Here is a 15,972-nt window from a genome sequence, read left to right as displayed (position 1 = left end):
AATATATATATATATATATATATATATAATGCATACAGACAGACAGAGATAGGTAGATAGATATATATATCCAATGGCTGTTTGTTGACAACTTTTTCCCCTGTTTAAGGGTAATAATGCCTAATTTTTCTGCTGTTTTAATGGTGATACTGCATTCAAAATATCACTTACTTGTCTGCATCATACGATACAGATTCAATGCTAATGTAAATTTGTTTATAAACGCATATAGATATATATTTCAATGATAGCAAATAATAATAAAAATAGTTGGAGAAGGCATTGTTAATGTGTATATTTATATATTTGTTTCCCGTTTCTTTTTAAATCTCTAGATATATCTATCCAGATGACATTGCAACCTGGTTTGAAAAGTCAACAATCAGCAGTATGAAACCACTTTCACTCACCAAGTTACGTTGTTGGTGTCTCAGTATAGAGGCAAAGGATCTGGCAACTGCTCAGCCAGTATTAGTGGAAAATGTATTAACGAAGTTACACCAAGTTGGTTTTGTTTATAGCCTTGATATCATGGAATGTAAAAGGTAGGCTGTTAAACAATTTCCTCCAAAGAAACTAGAAAATATACTGTTGTACTAACTTCTTAAATAAAACATTCAAAGACATCGAAACAGTTTAATGGTTTCATTACACTGTGTAACAAAACATTTTATTTTTTGTCTTTGGTCAGTGTTATTTCCTATTTGTTTCTACCCAGAAATCAAAGGAAATGACTACTATTCCCTTCAAACATTGCTTTTGTCACTTGAACATCAATGTTTTGAAACTGACCTATTTCCCATTACATTTCAGACAGATTCAGCACTGAGTTGCTGAAGCAGAAATATCGTTATAGCAAATATTCTGCTCAATACCACAGATTTGCTTGTCGGTTGCTTGACTGTAACCACTTGAGCATGTCCCTTAGTGGTTGACAATATGTACATCTCTGGTTGTGAACAGGAATAGTGGGGGAGCATCATAGCCATGTATTGAGAGGGATTCTTTGGGATTTGAATAAATGTAACAAAAGCAAAGTTTGAAGGAAACATTAGCCATTTTTCATACTTTCTAGGGGTAAGCAAATAGAAAATAACGGTTGCTACCAAAGAACAAAAATCATGTTAGTCTGAAACTCTAGGCCTGTGAAGCCCCAAATTGTCCTTAATTGAGTAAAACTTGGACAGAAGGTATTCATTGTGTTTGGTATTATTTCAGGAATAGTGTAACCGGGACTATATTAGCCAATGTGTCAAGATGTGATTTGTAGCAATCCAAGTGACCTTTAATCCTATAAAAACGCCCAATTTGGTTTAAAACGATTACATGAGAGTATATAGTGGGGAGACTAAGGGAGTTTGTTGAGTGGTTTCAAGTGAAGTTTGATGCAGAAGTAACCCGTAACTGCAGAAACTATATGTGTGAGAGTATTGATTCTTTTGGAACCATCATATTTGAGGAATATTGCAGAATTAGTAGTTTGATATTTTAGAGGCAACAAAACAGTTTTTTTTTTTTATAATATTGTTTTTTATTGCATCCTTGTCTTGATTAAATCATTAAAAACAATAGAATATGACAATATAGGAAATGAGACAAGCAAGTATTTTAATTTGAAAACAAAACAAAAAAAAAAAAAAAAAAAAAAAAAAAAAAAATTAATATTACAATGAAGCATTAATTCAATCCAGAGTTCAACAAACCAACAGAATCAGAAATGAATTTCAAAATAGATTGGAAGAATTCAAATACTGGTCTCTGTTTAACAACAGACAAGGAATGCAGCACATCAATGAGTCATTGGAACCTGATGACTCCTAGGCATCGACATGTGACAGTATGAGAGAGTATACACCATGTCTTAGTAATATAAAGACATTAGGTGTGTGTGTATATGGTGTATGTGTGTGTGTGAAAATGTATGTGTTTATAAAAAAGTATAAGGGAGAGGGAGAGGATGACAAATAAGGAAGCAAAGCTTTTAACAAATTGTCAAATTACAATCAAATGTATGTTTGTTATAGAAATTAAAAACAAACAATTAGATTTCATAACTTCATGATTGAATCAAAGAGGCAAACTGCGTGTGTGTGTGTGTGTGTATATATATATATATATACATTCACTCACACATGCATATACCATTATACATGTACATATACATATTTGTGAGCATATGTATGTGTGTGAGCATTAAATATATACACAGATATGCATATAGCATATCCTTGTGTCTATATATATAAACACACACACACAGACATGCATATATATATATATGTGAGCATATAGCATATATATGCATGCATATATGTATATGTGTGTAAAGAGACAGACAGACAGATAGATAGTCAGGTATTATTTGGTACTATCAACTTTAAAAATTTATTACTAATCTAACTTTCATCTTTACCATTTTATTCAACCAGTCTGGCCAAATAAGTTGTTTCAGATAATATTTTATGTACGTGGGTATACATATTCTTATATAAGTTCATACACACAGACACACGCCTCTCTCTCTCTCTAGACCCTTGGATATATATATTATTCTTTTACTTGTTTCAGTCATTTGACTCGGGCCATGCTGGCGCACTGCCTTTAGTTGAACAAATCAACCCCAGAACTTATTCTATCGGTCTCTTTTGCTGAACTGCTAAGTTACGGGACATAAATACACCAGCATCGGTTGTCAAGTGATGTTGGGAGGTCTAACACAGACACACAAACATATACACACACACACATACATATATATCTCCAAGGGTCTACTAAATATCAAAGACCAAGATATAATAAAATCCTAAGAATAAATATACACATATATATATACATATGCACCTACACACTTATTCAAATATGCAAATGTGTGTGTGTGTGAATATATATATATATATATATATATATATATATATATATGAAACAGAAACAAGCAAACTGAAATATCTTTAGAGAAGCCAGTAGTCAGTGGCATGTAGTTCAACAACAAAGACAAATAAAGGTATATTAGACAGATTCTTGATGTATTGAAATTATCTCTGCTTCCAGAGACAAAAGACTAAGTGTTTGGTGCTAGTTGGCACCAGTTCCAAACAAGGATGAGAGATAATTTCAAGAATCAAAAATTCTCCATAACTGACACGCCACTATTGAAAGGACAGTCTAGTTGTCCGAAGACAAGACAGCTGGAACCCCAATTCTGTCTCAATGTCCATTAGCACTGCAGTTGTCCTACTTTGGTTCTGGCAGAACAAGATAATTAGACATATACAAAAACAAAGTGGACACACACACATACATATTAGAGTGAGAAAGACTTCATATATATATATATATATATACATATATATGCACACACACACACACACACACATATTAGAGTGAGAAAGACTTCATATATATATATATATATATATATATACATATATATGCACACACACACACACACAGAGTCTGAAAGTATGAAATCCATATTTATATAGATTGTGTGTGTATTTGAGATAAGGAAAAGGAGGAAGAATCCAAACAAGGAATTAACAACTGCATTGATCTGTCAGAATCTGCTAGTTGTTGTTGTTGCAGAGATATGGAAAAAAATAAATACATAGATAAATAATAATAAAAAATAGAAGAGAATGTTGTTGGAGTGATGGGTGGTGTGAATGTAAGAAAGAAAAATATAGGGTCTGGGGGTATAGAAAGTCTTTATGGAAGCAGATTTGTACATTGAAACTTTGGTTGTTTCTTCAGTTAAGTTCTTTAAAATTCATGTTGTTATATTTAAACGATTGCTTTCAAGGGACGAAGTGAAAGAAATTTTAAGTACAAAATATTCTGATTTGTTTACATGTACATATACACACTGGGTTTTGACATTTGGATAGTGGACACCTCTTTAGCTGGCATAGTGACTACAGCTGGTGGTGCAACAGTGGCAGTGCTAAGGTTTAAATCTTGTTTCTCTAAGAAACCATTCTGCTCTTGAAATGTTTCTTGTACTCCACTGATATAATGATCTGATGAAGAGACTTTGAGCATGTTTTCGCAATGATCTGACTGTTGGCCAAATCCGTTGGTGAGGTTTTGTTTTGTTGCTGGAGTTTTATTCACAATAAACCCATCTGACTTACTGATGGGAATACTCGAAGGTATCATTTGAGTCTCCTTATTTGTCTCATTGTCTTTGTCGTAAAGATTATCGTAATCAGGGGTTTGGACATTTTCACCAGCAGTCTTATGTTCATTATCAAGTATCATGCCTTCAGGAGTCTTTGAACCAATCATAAACTCGCGAGCTGTCTCAGCCGAACCAGCATCAACTGAAGCAGCATCAACTTCATCTATATTTGTGGTACTGTCCATTCCAATTGACAAACTAATGTCAGAAGCATCTGCAAAGGAAGTCCTTGAACTCTGGTTTGATGTTCTAGAGTTGAAATCAAGCAAAGACAGCCGAGAGTTAGTTGCTGTATCATAATATGACGATCGATCATCGGTTGAGTATTCTGAATATTGACCTGACTGCATTGACCTCGTGTCAGCTCGACTTCGAGATAATTCGGGGGTAGTACTACTGCTCGTGGCTCGCTTCCGTGCGTAGGACTTCCCGCTTCGTACGTTCTTGCGGAAATGTTCATCAAGTGATTCAATGGGTTTCTTGTTGATGTATTGTTCAATGCTTGGTTGGATATCTAAACCAAATGGTAATGTTGGAAACTCGTTTGATTTTGGTTTTGGCCCAACATCCATTTTACCTTTACGGAGTTCATCTAAACTTAACTGTAGCTGATCAATGACTGTGTCGTCATCATAACCAAAATCCTTCTCTAACTGATAATGGAGAAAATTCAGGATTTCATCCATTTGCATTCGAACAAGTTTTCCTGAAAATATAGGAAAATAGTATTTACAATGTGAAATTTGGAAGTTCAGGAGTAAAGATTATTGACCATTCTAATAAAGATGTAACAACAATGTTTAAATGAGGATGATGATGCAGCAGAGAAATGAATGAAGAACAATTAATTAATTATGAAGATGGCCATTTATTTAATATCATCCTCATCATTTAAAATCTGCTTTCTATGCTTGCATGAGTTAGACGGTTTGACAAACTGGAATGTGTTTTTAAAACTTTCAAAGCCTGGGGAACATGTTCAACGACTTGGTAGACAAAATCATAACAATAAAAGACAAATAATTGACAAATGTAAACTGCAGTAAATGTAAGAAAAGAGAAGGGAATAGCAGGGAGAAGTGAAATGAAGCATTCCATGATATTCTAATTGGAAAGGTAGTGTATCTGCATGAGATAGGTAGTCTACAAACTGACACAAGGGACTGATAAAATAAAAGAGGGAATTAAAAATAACCACTGTGAGCCAAACAAATCAGATCTAACAGTTTAAATGAAACAAATTTACAACCTGGAACAATGTAAAACAATGTGGCACCTTGGGCAAGTATCTTCTGCTATAACCCAAACATGACCAAAGTCTTGTGATTGGAGCTGGTAGGTGGAAACTGCATGGGAACCCATCATGTGTGTACCCACCACCATCATTTGACAACTGATGTTGGTTTGTTTATGTCTCAGAACTTAGCAGTTTGGGCAAAAGAGACCAAAAGAATAAGTACCAGACTTCAAAAAAAAAAAAAAAGTACGAGGGTCAACTTCTTTGACTAAAACCCTTCAAGGCCATGCCCCAGCATGGCTGCAGTCCAATGACAGAAAACAAGAAAAAGACAAATTATTATCAAAATTTTTCTACGTTTATAAATTACAACAGATTAACTTACTCCGATGCATTTTGCAAATGTTATATGCCATACCCACAAGCAACCGTTCTCCTTCAAGCATAAAGATATCCCACAGTCGTAAATTTAAGGAAAATGGTGTCTGGAAAAAGAGAAATAGGATCATTTTAAAAAGTAAACAATCTCAACTTTAAGGCAAAACATTACATGTTGAAAAGTTTGTACAAGTAACCACATGTATTATAATACATCTATCTATCTATCTGTCTAGGTTGTCCCTCAAGATGCCCCAAGACTGTTTCCACATGCTTTCCCCATTCATCTCAATCTTCCATAACGGTCCTCAGCTCCTGTACCCCTTCCACACCAGTATCCTTCAGCAAGTTGTCGATATAGGTCGTCTTCCTCCTTCCAACTTATACCAGGGACTACCAAAAGTAACATTGAAGGTACAGCATAGAAGGATGAGGCTAGCTGGACACTGCATCAGATACACCGACGAAATTGCTGACAAGCTAGTGCTCTGGCAACCAACGGAAGGAAGAACCAGGAGGGGAAGGAGGAGGAAGACCTACACAATACATGTAGTGTATTTTTATATGTATATATTGTGACTTGAAATATTCAATAATAAAAGAATATTCAAAACTGCATTTTCACCATCCCACTTCCATCAGTGGATCACTCCTTCCTTTCTCATTCATATGTTGTGACAGAGAAATACACAAGAGTATTATTACAGTAGAATATACGCAACACTCTCTTTGCCACTTCCTCTCTCTCATTGCTATTACTTTCTCTCACTCCCTCTCAGTCATGGCAATTACTCTCATTACTTCTCCTTCACTGAATAACTATTGTCTCTCTTTTCCATTCACCATTCACTCCTACTGCATGATTTTGGACAAATATATAAAAACACTACGCTCATTATTATATTAGGAGATGAATTGAATAGGGTACAGTCTGACAGTGTTGCCATTACTACACTGTCTGTCCACTCTATTTGTGTATGCTAGCAGATTCTGTGGTGTGTGACCACAGTGGATTCATTTCAAACTATGTGCTTGCTAATGGGATCAAAGAGTAAAAATACAATGTCAAGACAATTAAGAATAAGATGTACAAGTATTCTAAGTAACTTACTCTGTCAAGAAAACATTGCAAAAACCATTTTATGCTATACAATGATGGATACACTTCCTGTCTCAACTGAAAAAAGAGAATTCATTTAATATTGTATTTTATGCAAAAATTAAATTTTGAAAAATGCAAAAAATACAGTGACAACCATTATTACATGGATTATAAAGACAAGTATACTTTATTTTAAAATAACTGGTAAACAAAGCAGAAATCATATATAAAAATTAAAATACCATATTTCTCAGCATACAAGTCAAATTCTTCAGACCAAAATTTACAACCAGAAAAAGGTAGGTCAACTTATAGGACCAAAACGACTTTGAAAGAACAAAAATTCCATGTGAAATGCAGTAGAATTTGGAAAGATAAGGATGATATCCGAATGTTTATACTACATACTACATTGACTTGTATGTGCAGGAAAATGTGGTACATTTAAAAATAAATAAAATATTTGACATGACTATTTAATCAGAAAACATTCTCAAGAAAGATAATTATCTGAGCATAGAATACTTATGAAAGAGTCCAAGAAGAACTAATGAGAAAAATATAGAATTATAGGTATGAAATTTTAAAAATAAAATGTTTACCAATTGCTTTCGAAGTTTTCCCAAATACTTTCGAAGAATGTTATCATGGTGTTCTTGAAGTCGGATCAGTTTCGGAAAGCCAGGCATAAATAAACCTAAAAACAAATCACAAGAGTTCCAACAGTTTTATTAAAAATAAAATAAAAGTTGGTTCGACTAAATCCCAGCAACGTTAATAATAACAATCCTTTCTACTAAAAGAACAGGGTCTGAAATTTTAGGGGCAGGGGATGGGGTATAAGTCGATTACATTGACCCCAGTGCTCGACTGGTACTTATTTAAATCACACCCGATAGGACGAAAAGCTAAGTCATCCTTGGCAGTATTTGAACATAGAAATGTAAAGTCTGAAATGCTGTTAAGAATTTTGCCATGCATGCTAATGATTCAGCCAGCTTGCTAAATCTTAACGTCATAAACCGCTTCAATCTGCAGTAGACATGCATCGTGAACCGCTTGAAAATGCAGTGCCTCATCACTAGGTACACAAATGGGTGGCACAGGATATGGCTTGTAACATTTCAAGGTCACATATACACACAGAAAGCTTCATAAAAGTTATTACATTCTAAACACACCTGCCCATTTTTAGTTTCTTTTGTCAAATCCTTGTATGAACAAAGGGTTTAAAACACAGAACTGTACATAAGAGTTAATAATTCTTTCTAATATAGGTAAAAGGCCTGGAATTTGGTGGGAAGGGGTTTAGCTATTTACAATTACCTCAGTGCTCAACTGGTACTTAATTTATCACCCTTGAAAGGATAAAAGGTAAAGTTGACCTTAGCAGCATTTGAACCCAGAACTTAAAGAGCCAGAAGAAAAAACCACTAAGCATTTTGCCCAGCATGGTAATGATTCTGCCACCGCATCAAATAATAATTAAAAAAAAAATAATAATAGAGCACAAACCATAGAGAATGGTGGGATAGGAAACCTGCAAAATCTGTGGAATTTCCCAATCCAAACAGACCAGGTGCTTGAGTACCAGCCAGACCTAGTAGTGGTAGACAAGGTGAACCACATGTACTCTATAACTGATGTTGCATGCCCCTTTGACCCATGAACAGCCAAGAAGGAAGGCAAAAAAAAACACATATACAATCCCCTCAAGTACAAGATAACCGAGCTATGAAAAATGATGAAAGGTGAAGATAGTGCCAATTATTGTTGGGTCTTTGGGGACAGTATCAGAAGGCAGCAAGAGGAATTATGAAAGAAGCAGGAATAGAGTGCCCAGTAGAGCAATTTCAAAAGCTTTGCCTCGTAGGCATGACCAGAATCTTCGGGAAAGTATTGGATAGTTGAAAAGAACAGATAGCATGGTACCGTAAGCTGCAGGTAGCAAGCCTGCTACGTATACAAGACTCCTGAAGATCCAACAAAACCTGAGTTAAAAGAATAATAATAATATTAATAATAATAACAGCAACAACACAAGTCAATAGGAGATATTTAAAAAGAAAATATGAACTCACCATGCATTCCATGCTTTTTGTCAGTCAGTAATTGTGAAAGACCCCAGAAAGAATCCTAAAGAAGAAATGAATGATTATGAACAAAACCAATTAAAATAAAGGGTTAAATCAAATAATTATAGGAGATGCAAATGAAAGCTATGTGAGGGGGGGGGGTAGGAAGTGGGTAGATCAGATCATTATTGGGCTAGAGTAGGTCTGTGTTATGCCCTGCCTTATATTTTTAGAATCTTAATGAAATAAGGGCAGATACTGTATTTTCCAGCATACAAGTTGAAATTCTCAAACCAAAATTTGCAGCTAAAAAAAGCAGGTTGACTTATACACCAATATGACCTCAGAGGGCTGAAAATTCCATGTGACACACAGCAGGAATCAGAAAGATAGTGACAATGTTTGAATGTTTACATTAAATGTATACACTATGTACTACTTTGAGTTCTATGTTAAAAATGCAGAAACAGTTTTGTTATTCCAGTTCATTATACTCTTTCAAAGGAGTCGTTACTCATTCTTATATCACTGCTGAGCAGAAAGCAGAAAGATTGTAATACTGTTGTAAAAACATTGATTCAAGTAACCTATACAAATATCCTAAATTACTCATCCAGATCCTGCAAATATATGAAGGGTGATATGGAAAAAAACAAAAAAAACAATTGCCACTGACTTAATAAATTTATTAGATGAGAAATACCAAAATATAACTGAATCTACCCGCAACACTCAACTGAATGTTTTTAATTACAAATTCTTGCATCGAGAGATCACAACTCTGGTACGAAGGATATGCGAATAGAATGTTGCAAGAAGGAATCATAAGATAGATTCTTGAAGCTGAGCCAACCATCAGGGAACTTAACAAAATCCCCACTTCCTCTACATTTCTTTTTGTGATTAATCAAAATTAACATACTGCTACTTAGCTGACCAATGGTGAGGCTGCTATAGGTGTATTAAACAAGAAGAAATAAATATGCTATGAATATTGAGTATTTACCTCTTCATCCAGGTACATCAGAAGTAGAGCAGCTATTTCACTCATTCCTTGACAATAGCCAACTTCTGTGTTGTACATTGAGTAACCAGCCAATACATTGAACAATGCTTTTTGTCTAAAATAGAAAGACAACCACAATTTGCATTATATACTTAGAAGCCAACCAATACAATTAGATGATGTTTTTTTTTTTTTGTCTGAAATAGAAAATATCTACAAAGATTTTTTTGGTGTTGGGAGGGGGGAGCACTTCAAAAGCACATTCTATTACCATCCAATCACCAAGCATGAAGGTGTAAACAAATTATTGTTTGTCATATAAAATCGTTAGTTTTAATGACTTATTCTTCAAACAAAAGTTAACCCTGCCTCTACAATATCAAAAACTGAAAGTGAGAACAAAAAATTATTCCATTTCACTTTTACTGTTGTTATTTACCAGAATAAATATTTGTTTCAAATTCTGACACAAGGCCAGCAATTTGGGGGGAGGGGTTAAGTCAATTACATTGACCTCCAGAGTTCAACTGGTACTTAGTCTATTGACCCCTGAAAGATAAAAGGCAAAGTCAACCGCCACAGATTTTGAACTCAGAATGTAAAGATGGACAAAATGCTTGGCAGCATTTTGTCCAGCGTGCTAACGATTCTGCCAGCTCGTTGCCTTTGCCAGAGTAAATATTAAATGGTTATTCAAAGCAATGTAACTCAGGTTTCCATTTCTTCATAGAATCTTGTTTTCTGTTTTATTACTTCCCACTTTTTGCTACCAGGAAGACCCAACTTTGTCACGTGGCGCAAGGAAAGGAAAGGAAGGTGGTACAGATGGTAGAGATGACAGTTCTTTGGGAAGCAAACATCAAAGATGCTTTCCTTGGGGAAGACAGAAAATACAAATTGAACTGATTGAACGGTGCTTTCTATGTGCCACCGGCATGGGTGCCAGTCAGAAAGCACTGGTATCAGCCACAGCTACAATTTCACTCGGTTCGACAGGTCTTCACAAGCACAGCATATCACCCAACGACTGAAGGGTGCTTTTAATGGGCCATTTATGTGACACTGTCATCGGCCATGACTACGATCTCAAACCCTAGCATAATATAATGCACCACCATCATCTTTTAATGCCTGTCTTCCATGCTGTTATGGGTCAGACAGTTTGACAGGATCCAATAAGTTAGAGGACCTCGTCATGCTCTAGTGTAATATAATTTAATATTAGGATCTGGAAACAAAAGCAAGCCTTCTTTCCACAGCAACAAATGAACACCATACTTACTTCACGCCATATCTATCTCTGAACATTATGTTGTTTCGGTAGGTTCGGTTCACGTCCATATCAATCTGTTTGATATATGGTGACACTTTTCTTGAGCGCATTATCATTTTCTGGAAAATAAAGAAATCAATATTTTAAAATCTGGACAAATTCGTATACTCAGAAAACATGTCAACTTTATAAATACTGGTTGAATCGGTGGATCATTTCATCACCAATTGGTGTACATTAAAAACAGGGTTGCTATAGAAACAAAATAACAATTTTTGCTGCTGGATCATCATACGAAAATCCATTAGAAAGAGTAATTTCCAAGTAAATAATTCCCCAGTTAAACAAACTGACATGGTATAATCATCATCATTTAACATTCAAGTCCCATGCTCGAAAGAGTTAGATGGGTTCACAAGGATCTGATGGGCCCAAGGGATTGCATCATGCTCCAGTGTGTGTTTTGGCATGGTCTCTACAGCTGGATGCTCTTTCTAACACCAACCTCATTACAAAAGTGTACTGAATACTTTTTATGTCACCATGCAGCTCACAAGTTAATAAACCCCAAATGGAGAGTGGGGGAACTTTAAGCTAAGAGAATAAGGAATACAAAGGTGTAAAGTATGAAAAAAAAAGGGCTGGAGTACAGCCGGGTTCTTACTGTGGAGGAATGATGCGACTATTCTCATTTTAGAAAAGTAGGTGTGCACGATTAACAGTTAACACAATGGTTCATCTATTCTGCTACTTCACTTTTACAACAATTCAAATAACCCTCTTCAATATCACTTGAGGTACTCAAGTGGATATTCACAATCAGCAAATACTATCTAATCTACTATATGATGCTGTCACATTTTCAACAAAAAAAAAAAAACACCATTCTTTACTTAGTGCAATTTTGCATTGTCTTACTTATGAGGAATAATATATTCCACACTGGAAAGCTATGTATTCACTTCTTCTGCAAGACAGCTGTTCTTGTCTCTTGGTTTCTTATCCCTCGATACTTGGTGACCTCACCAGGGCTAGTACTTAGAAAAAAGTACCCTATACACTCTATGAAGCGGCTGGCATTAGGAATGACATCCTGCTGTAGAAAGAAACCATGCCAAAGCAGACATCAGAGCTTGGTGTAGCCCTCTAGCTCATCAGTTCATGTTGAACTGCTCAACCCATGCCAGCATGGAAAGAGGCATGCTGATGATTATCTAACGTCATTCCAAATTTTCTTTTGTCTACATCTACTGAAAGTATCTTCCATTAAAATACTGCCTTTTACGTGGCACCAGCACTGGCAGGGTCACCAAGTAACTTGCAAGACAAGGAATTTTGAGAGGGATGATCTTGTGCCAAATGATGAAAGGTTAGAGTGTGACAGAGAGACAGAGGCAGAAACAGGTGTCTTGCTATAAAGGAGGGGACATTGGAGGAGGTGATCCCATTCCTGAAATTCTTGGTTCAGCTTATGAAAGAATAAAAATTATGAGAAAAATTTGGTTAGCTACAATGTTACATAACAGACAGGATTCTAATGGTACTAAAAGACAGGGACTAGTATTTAAATATCCAAACCTCATAGATTCCTTCTTGCTCTGATTTTACTTTCTTTACATCAAGAAGTCGGGCCCACACAATTCCACGCATTCTCTCAGGAATACCTTTGTACACCCGGCGTGCCATCTAGAAAATAGTCAAAAGTAAATGAAACGGTAAGTAAAAAAATTATCCATTTTGTTATTTAATAACAAAGAGAAAGAAATATTTTCATCACACTTCCAAAAATGTTAAACGTTCAAAAGATCATTGCTTGAAATCTCAATTGTTCAACAAAACAACAAAAATTATATCACAAAATCCGATTTTTCTCTTCAAGACTTTTGTAGCCTTGTAGATACGAGACAGTAATGAAACCAAAAAACTGGGACACTTGAAAAAGTACTTGTTTTGTAAGTGTTTAGAGAGAGTAGTTGAATGAAAGCAATGAGGACATAGCCCTGATAATGTTATGTTTTCTGGTTAATATAAGTCTAGATGAATATCAATAAGAAAATACAAAGGCAAGTTAAAATTGACTGCACTGCAACATTTATTTCCGATGCTAAAGTGAATAAATCAACTGGCACAACAAGTAGAACTCTGTTAAAAATATTCAGTGCCCATGGACTGGCTCTTGTGCGAGTGACACATGAGGTTTTTCGAGCGAGATCGTTGCCGGTGCCCCTGGACTGGCTCTTGTGCGGGTGGCACATAAAAGACACCATTTCGAGCGTGGCCGTTTTCGTGCAGGTGACACGTAAAAGCACCCACTACACACTCTGAGTGGTTGGCATTAGGAAGGGCATCCAGCTGTAGAAACTCTGCCAAATCAGACTGGAGCCTGGTGTTGCCATCCGGTTTCACCAGTCCTCAGTCAAATCGTCCAACCCATGCTAGCATGGAAGGCGGACGTTAAACGATGATGATGATGATGTTTCAAAATATGTTTCTCAAAGTTGGAAGATAAATGTTAGAAGAAATGCAAAGCATAGTGTCAAAGATTCTTGTTAGAAATCACTTCTCGCTGAAGCTGCAAAGTGGAACTATCTGCTCTCATTATCGAAGATCCTACTCGCTTGTAGCCAACTCACCTCCCTCAGGAATTAGGGGTAAAATCATCCCTTAAATAACTGATGTAGGGATGGCTTTTGAACATAAAACAGGTAGAATATTTTAGCTGGATATGGCAAGTTTAAATGTGGAAGAGTTAAATCTAAAATACGAAACAGCCTCAAAATAAATGGAGGTTTAAGAAACAAAAACAATCCATAAAAAAATTCATCTCAAAACGAATTTCAACCTACCTTTTCTCCTCCATAATATTTATCCCAGTTTCTCAACATCTTCATCCATTTCTGACTTCTTTCATATTCTTGTTGCCTCAGCTAAGAAAAGTAAAAACACAGACATTAAGGAAATGCAGGAACAGATTCATTTGAGATTTCATTTCAATTAATTGCAACATATAGGCATAACTGTGTAGTTAAGAAATTCGCTTTGTAACTGCATGGTTTTGAGTTCAGCCCCACAGCATGGCTCAGTGGTTAGTAAATCAGGCTCACAATCATGAGGTAGTGAGTTTGATTCCTGGACTGGGCTGTGTGTTGTGTTCTTGAGCAAGACTTTATTTCACATTGCTCCAGTTCACTCAGCTGTAGAAATGAATTGCAATGTCACAGGTATCAAGCTGTATCGGCCTTTGCATTTCCCTTGGACAACATCAGTGGCATGAAAAAGGGAGACTGCTGGTCTTCCATAAACAACCTTGCCCAGACTTGTACCTCGGAGAACTTTGTAGTGCAATCCTATGGTCATTCATGACCAAAGGGGGTCTTTATCCTATTCTGACAAATGTAATGCATATTCATTCAGATCGTTTTGAATTAATCATGCATTATCTTGTAGCTTTGAGATTTTGATGATGTGAGTGTTTATTTTTAGAATGACCTGACACGAGATCACAACCTCCAATACCCTCTCCCCTTTCAAAGGTTCCTTGTCTTGCAAGTTACTTGGTGACCCTACCAGTGCTGGTGCCATGTAAAAAAGCATCCAGTCCACACAGTAAAGTGGTTGGCTTATGGAAGGGCATCCAGTTGTAAAAACCATGCCAAAACTGACCCCACTTGTACTGGTGCCACATAAAAAGCACTCAGTCCATTTTGTAGAGTGGTTGGTGTTAGGAAGGGCATCCAGCTGCAAAAGCCATGTCAAAACAGACACAGAAGTCTGGTGCAGTCTTCTGCTTGACCAGCTCCTGTCAAATTGTTCAATTCACGCCAGCATGGAAGATGGACGTTAAACAATGATGATGATGACTATAGGTAGGTGTAAGAGGACAGATCTGGCTGGTGTGAGCATTAAGCAGGTAGAATATTTATGCCTGATATTGGCCGGTTTAAATGCTAAAGTGTCAATAGATTTGGGACATTTAACAGCTAGGACAAGCACATTTATATCTGGGTCACTTACCTTCACCTCAGAACTAGATGTTGGTGGCAAACGATGCTCACTGAAAAAGAAAAATTGAATGAATTAATTAATTTACTTATTCAGGCTTCTTAATTACATTCAACATAATTTCTCCCACTACTACTTAATTAACAAATTAATTAAGATATCACTGCACCAAACAGTGTTTAGCTAACTACCACTGATGATGTCAAGCCTATGCGACATAAGAAAACATTGTAGGTCTATGGTTTCCTCGAGAGATCCCTAAAAAGACACAGTCACATACACAAATCTGATCTCATTCAAATGAAAGACTGGGACACATAATGTAGCCCTAAATATTATGTTAATACTTGAGCAAAAAGATAGGACAGTTATGTTTGGAATGCTTTTCCTCACAAATTGACTCCATCAAGACTAACTTGGGGCTAAACATCAACAAAACATAATTATTGTTTATGCATAATGCTCCATGCATTTTCACCTAACATCTGGTGTCCGCATTGCATTCATATCTGACCATATGTGTGCGTATATTATACACACACACACATGTATATGTATATAATGCTGACATTCCATCTATACATAGACATAAAACAAATGAGCCAAAATAGTATATGAATTAAATTCCAGAATTTCCATTCATCTATTATTAACTGTCTTGAATCCAAAATGTCTGTTAGGCCATATTGTTTTTCTGTTTTTTTTTTTTTTTTTTTTTTTTT

General features: G+C 35.9%; 2 protein-coding genes across 5 annotated transcripts in view; one reads left to right on the top strand and one right to left on the bottom strand.

Annotated features, from left to right (window-relative positions):
* LOC106877016 (translin-associated factor X-interacting protein 1) overlaps window positions 1-15,972 on the top strand; it is a 40,590-nt gene that overhangs the window by 17,774 nt on the left and 6,844 nt on the right. The window contains exon 16 of the mRNA XM_052974680.1: window positions 336-545. Coding sequence (XP_052830640.1) covers window positions 336-545 — 210 coding nt within the window. The remainder of the gene's footprint in view (window positions 1-335; window positions 546-15,972) is intronic.
* The window catches only part of LOC106867524 (USP6 N-terminal-like protein), a 38,640-nt gene continuing 25,215 nt past the window's right edge, over window positions 2,548-15,972 (bottom strand). For all 4 annotated transcript variants that reach the window (XM_014912427.2, XM_052974683.1, XM_052974682.1 and 1 more), the window contains 10 exons: window positions 15,263-15,302; window positions 14,095-14,175; window positions 12,827-12,934; window positions 11,258-11,367; window positions 9,976-10,090; window positions 8,976-9,030; window positions 7,497-7,591; window positions 6,904-6,969; window positions 5,800-5,899; window positions 2,548-4,883 (listed from right to left, as the gene is read on the bottom strand). In XM_014912427.2, the coding sequence (XP_014767913.1) occupies window positions 3,844-4,883; window positions 5,800-5,899; window positions 6,904-6,969; window positions 7,497-7,591; window positions 8,976-9,030; window positions 9,976-10,090; window positions 11,258-11,367; window positions 12,827-12,934; window positions 14,095-14,175; window positions 15,263-15,302 (1,810 nt within the window). In that variant the 3' untranslated portion in view covers window positions 2,548-3,843. The remainder of the gene's footprint in view (window positions 4,884-5,799; window positions 5,900-6,903; window positions 6,970-7,496; window positions 7,592-8,975; window positions 9,031-9,975; window positions 10,091-11,257; window positions 11,368-12,826; window positions 12,935-14,094; window positions 14,176-15,262; window positions 15,303-15,972) is intronic.

This window comes from Octopus bimaculoides, chromosome 19 (genome assembly GCF_001194135.2).
Source record: "Octopus bimaculoides isolate UCB-OBI-ISO-001 chromosome 19, ASM119413v2, whole genome shotgun sequence".
Lineage (NCBI taxonomy): Eukaryota > Metazoa > Mollusca > Cephalopoda > Octopoda > Octopodidae > Octopus > Octopus bimaculoides.
Note: the sequence above shows the minus strand (reverse complement) of the source record. Positions and strands in the feature narration are given on the sequence as shown.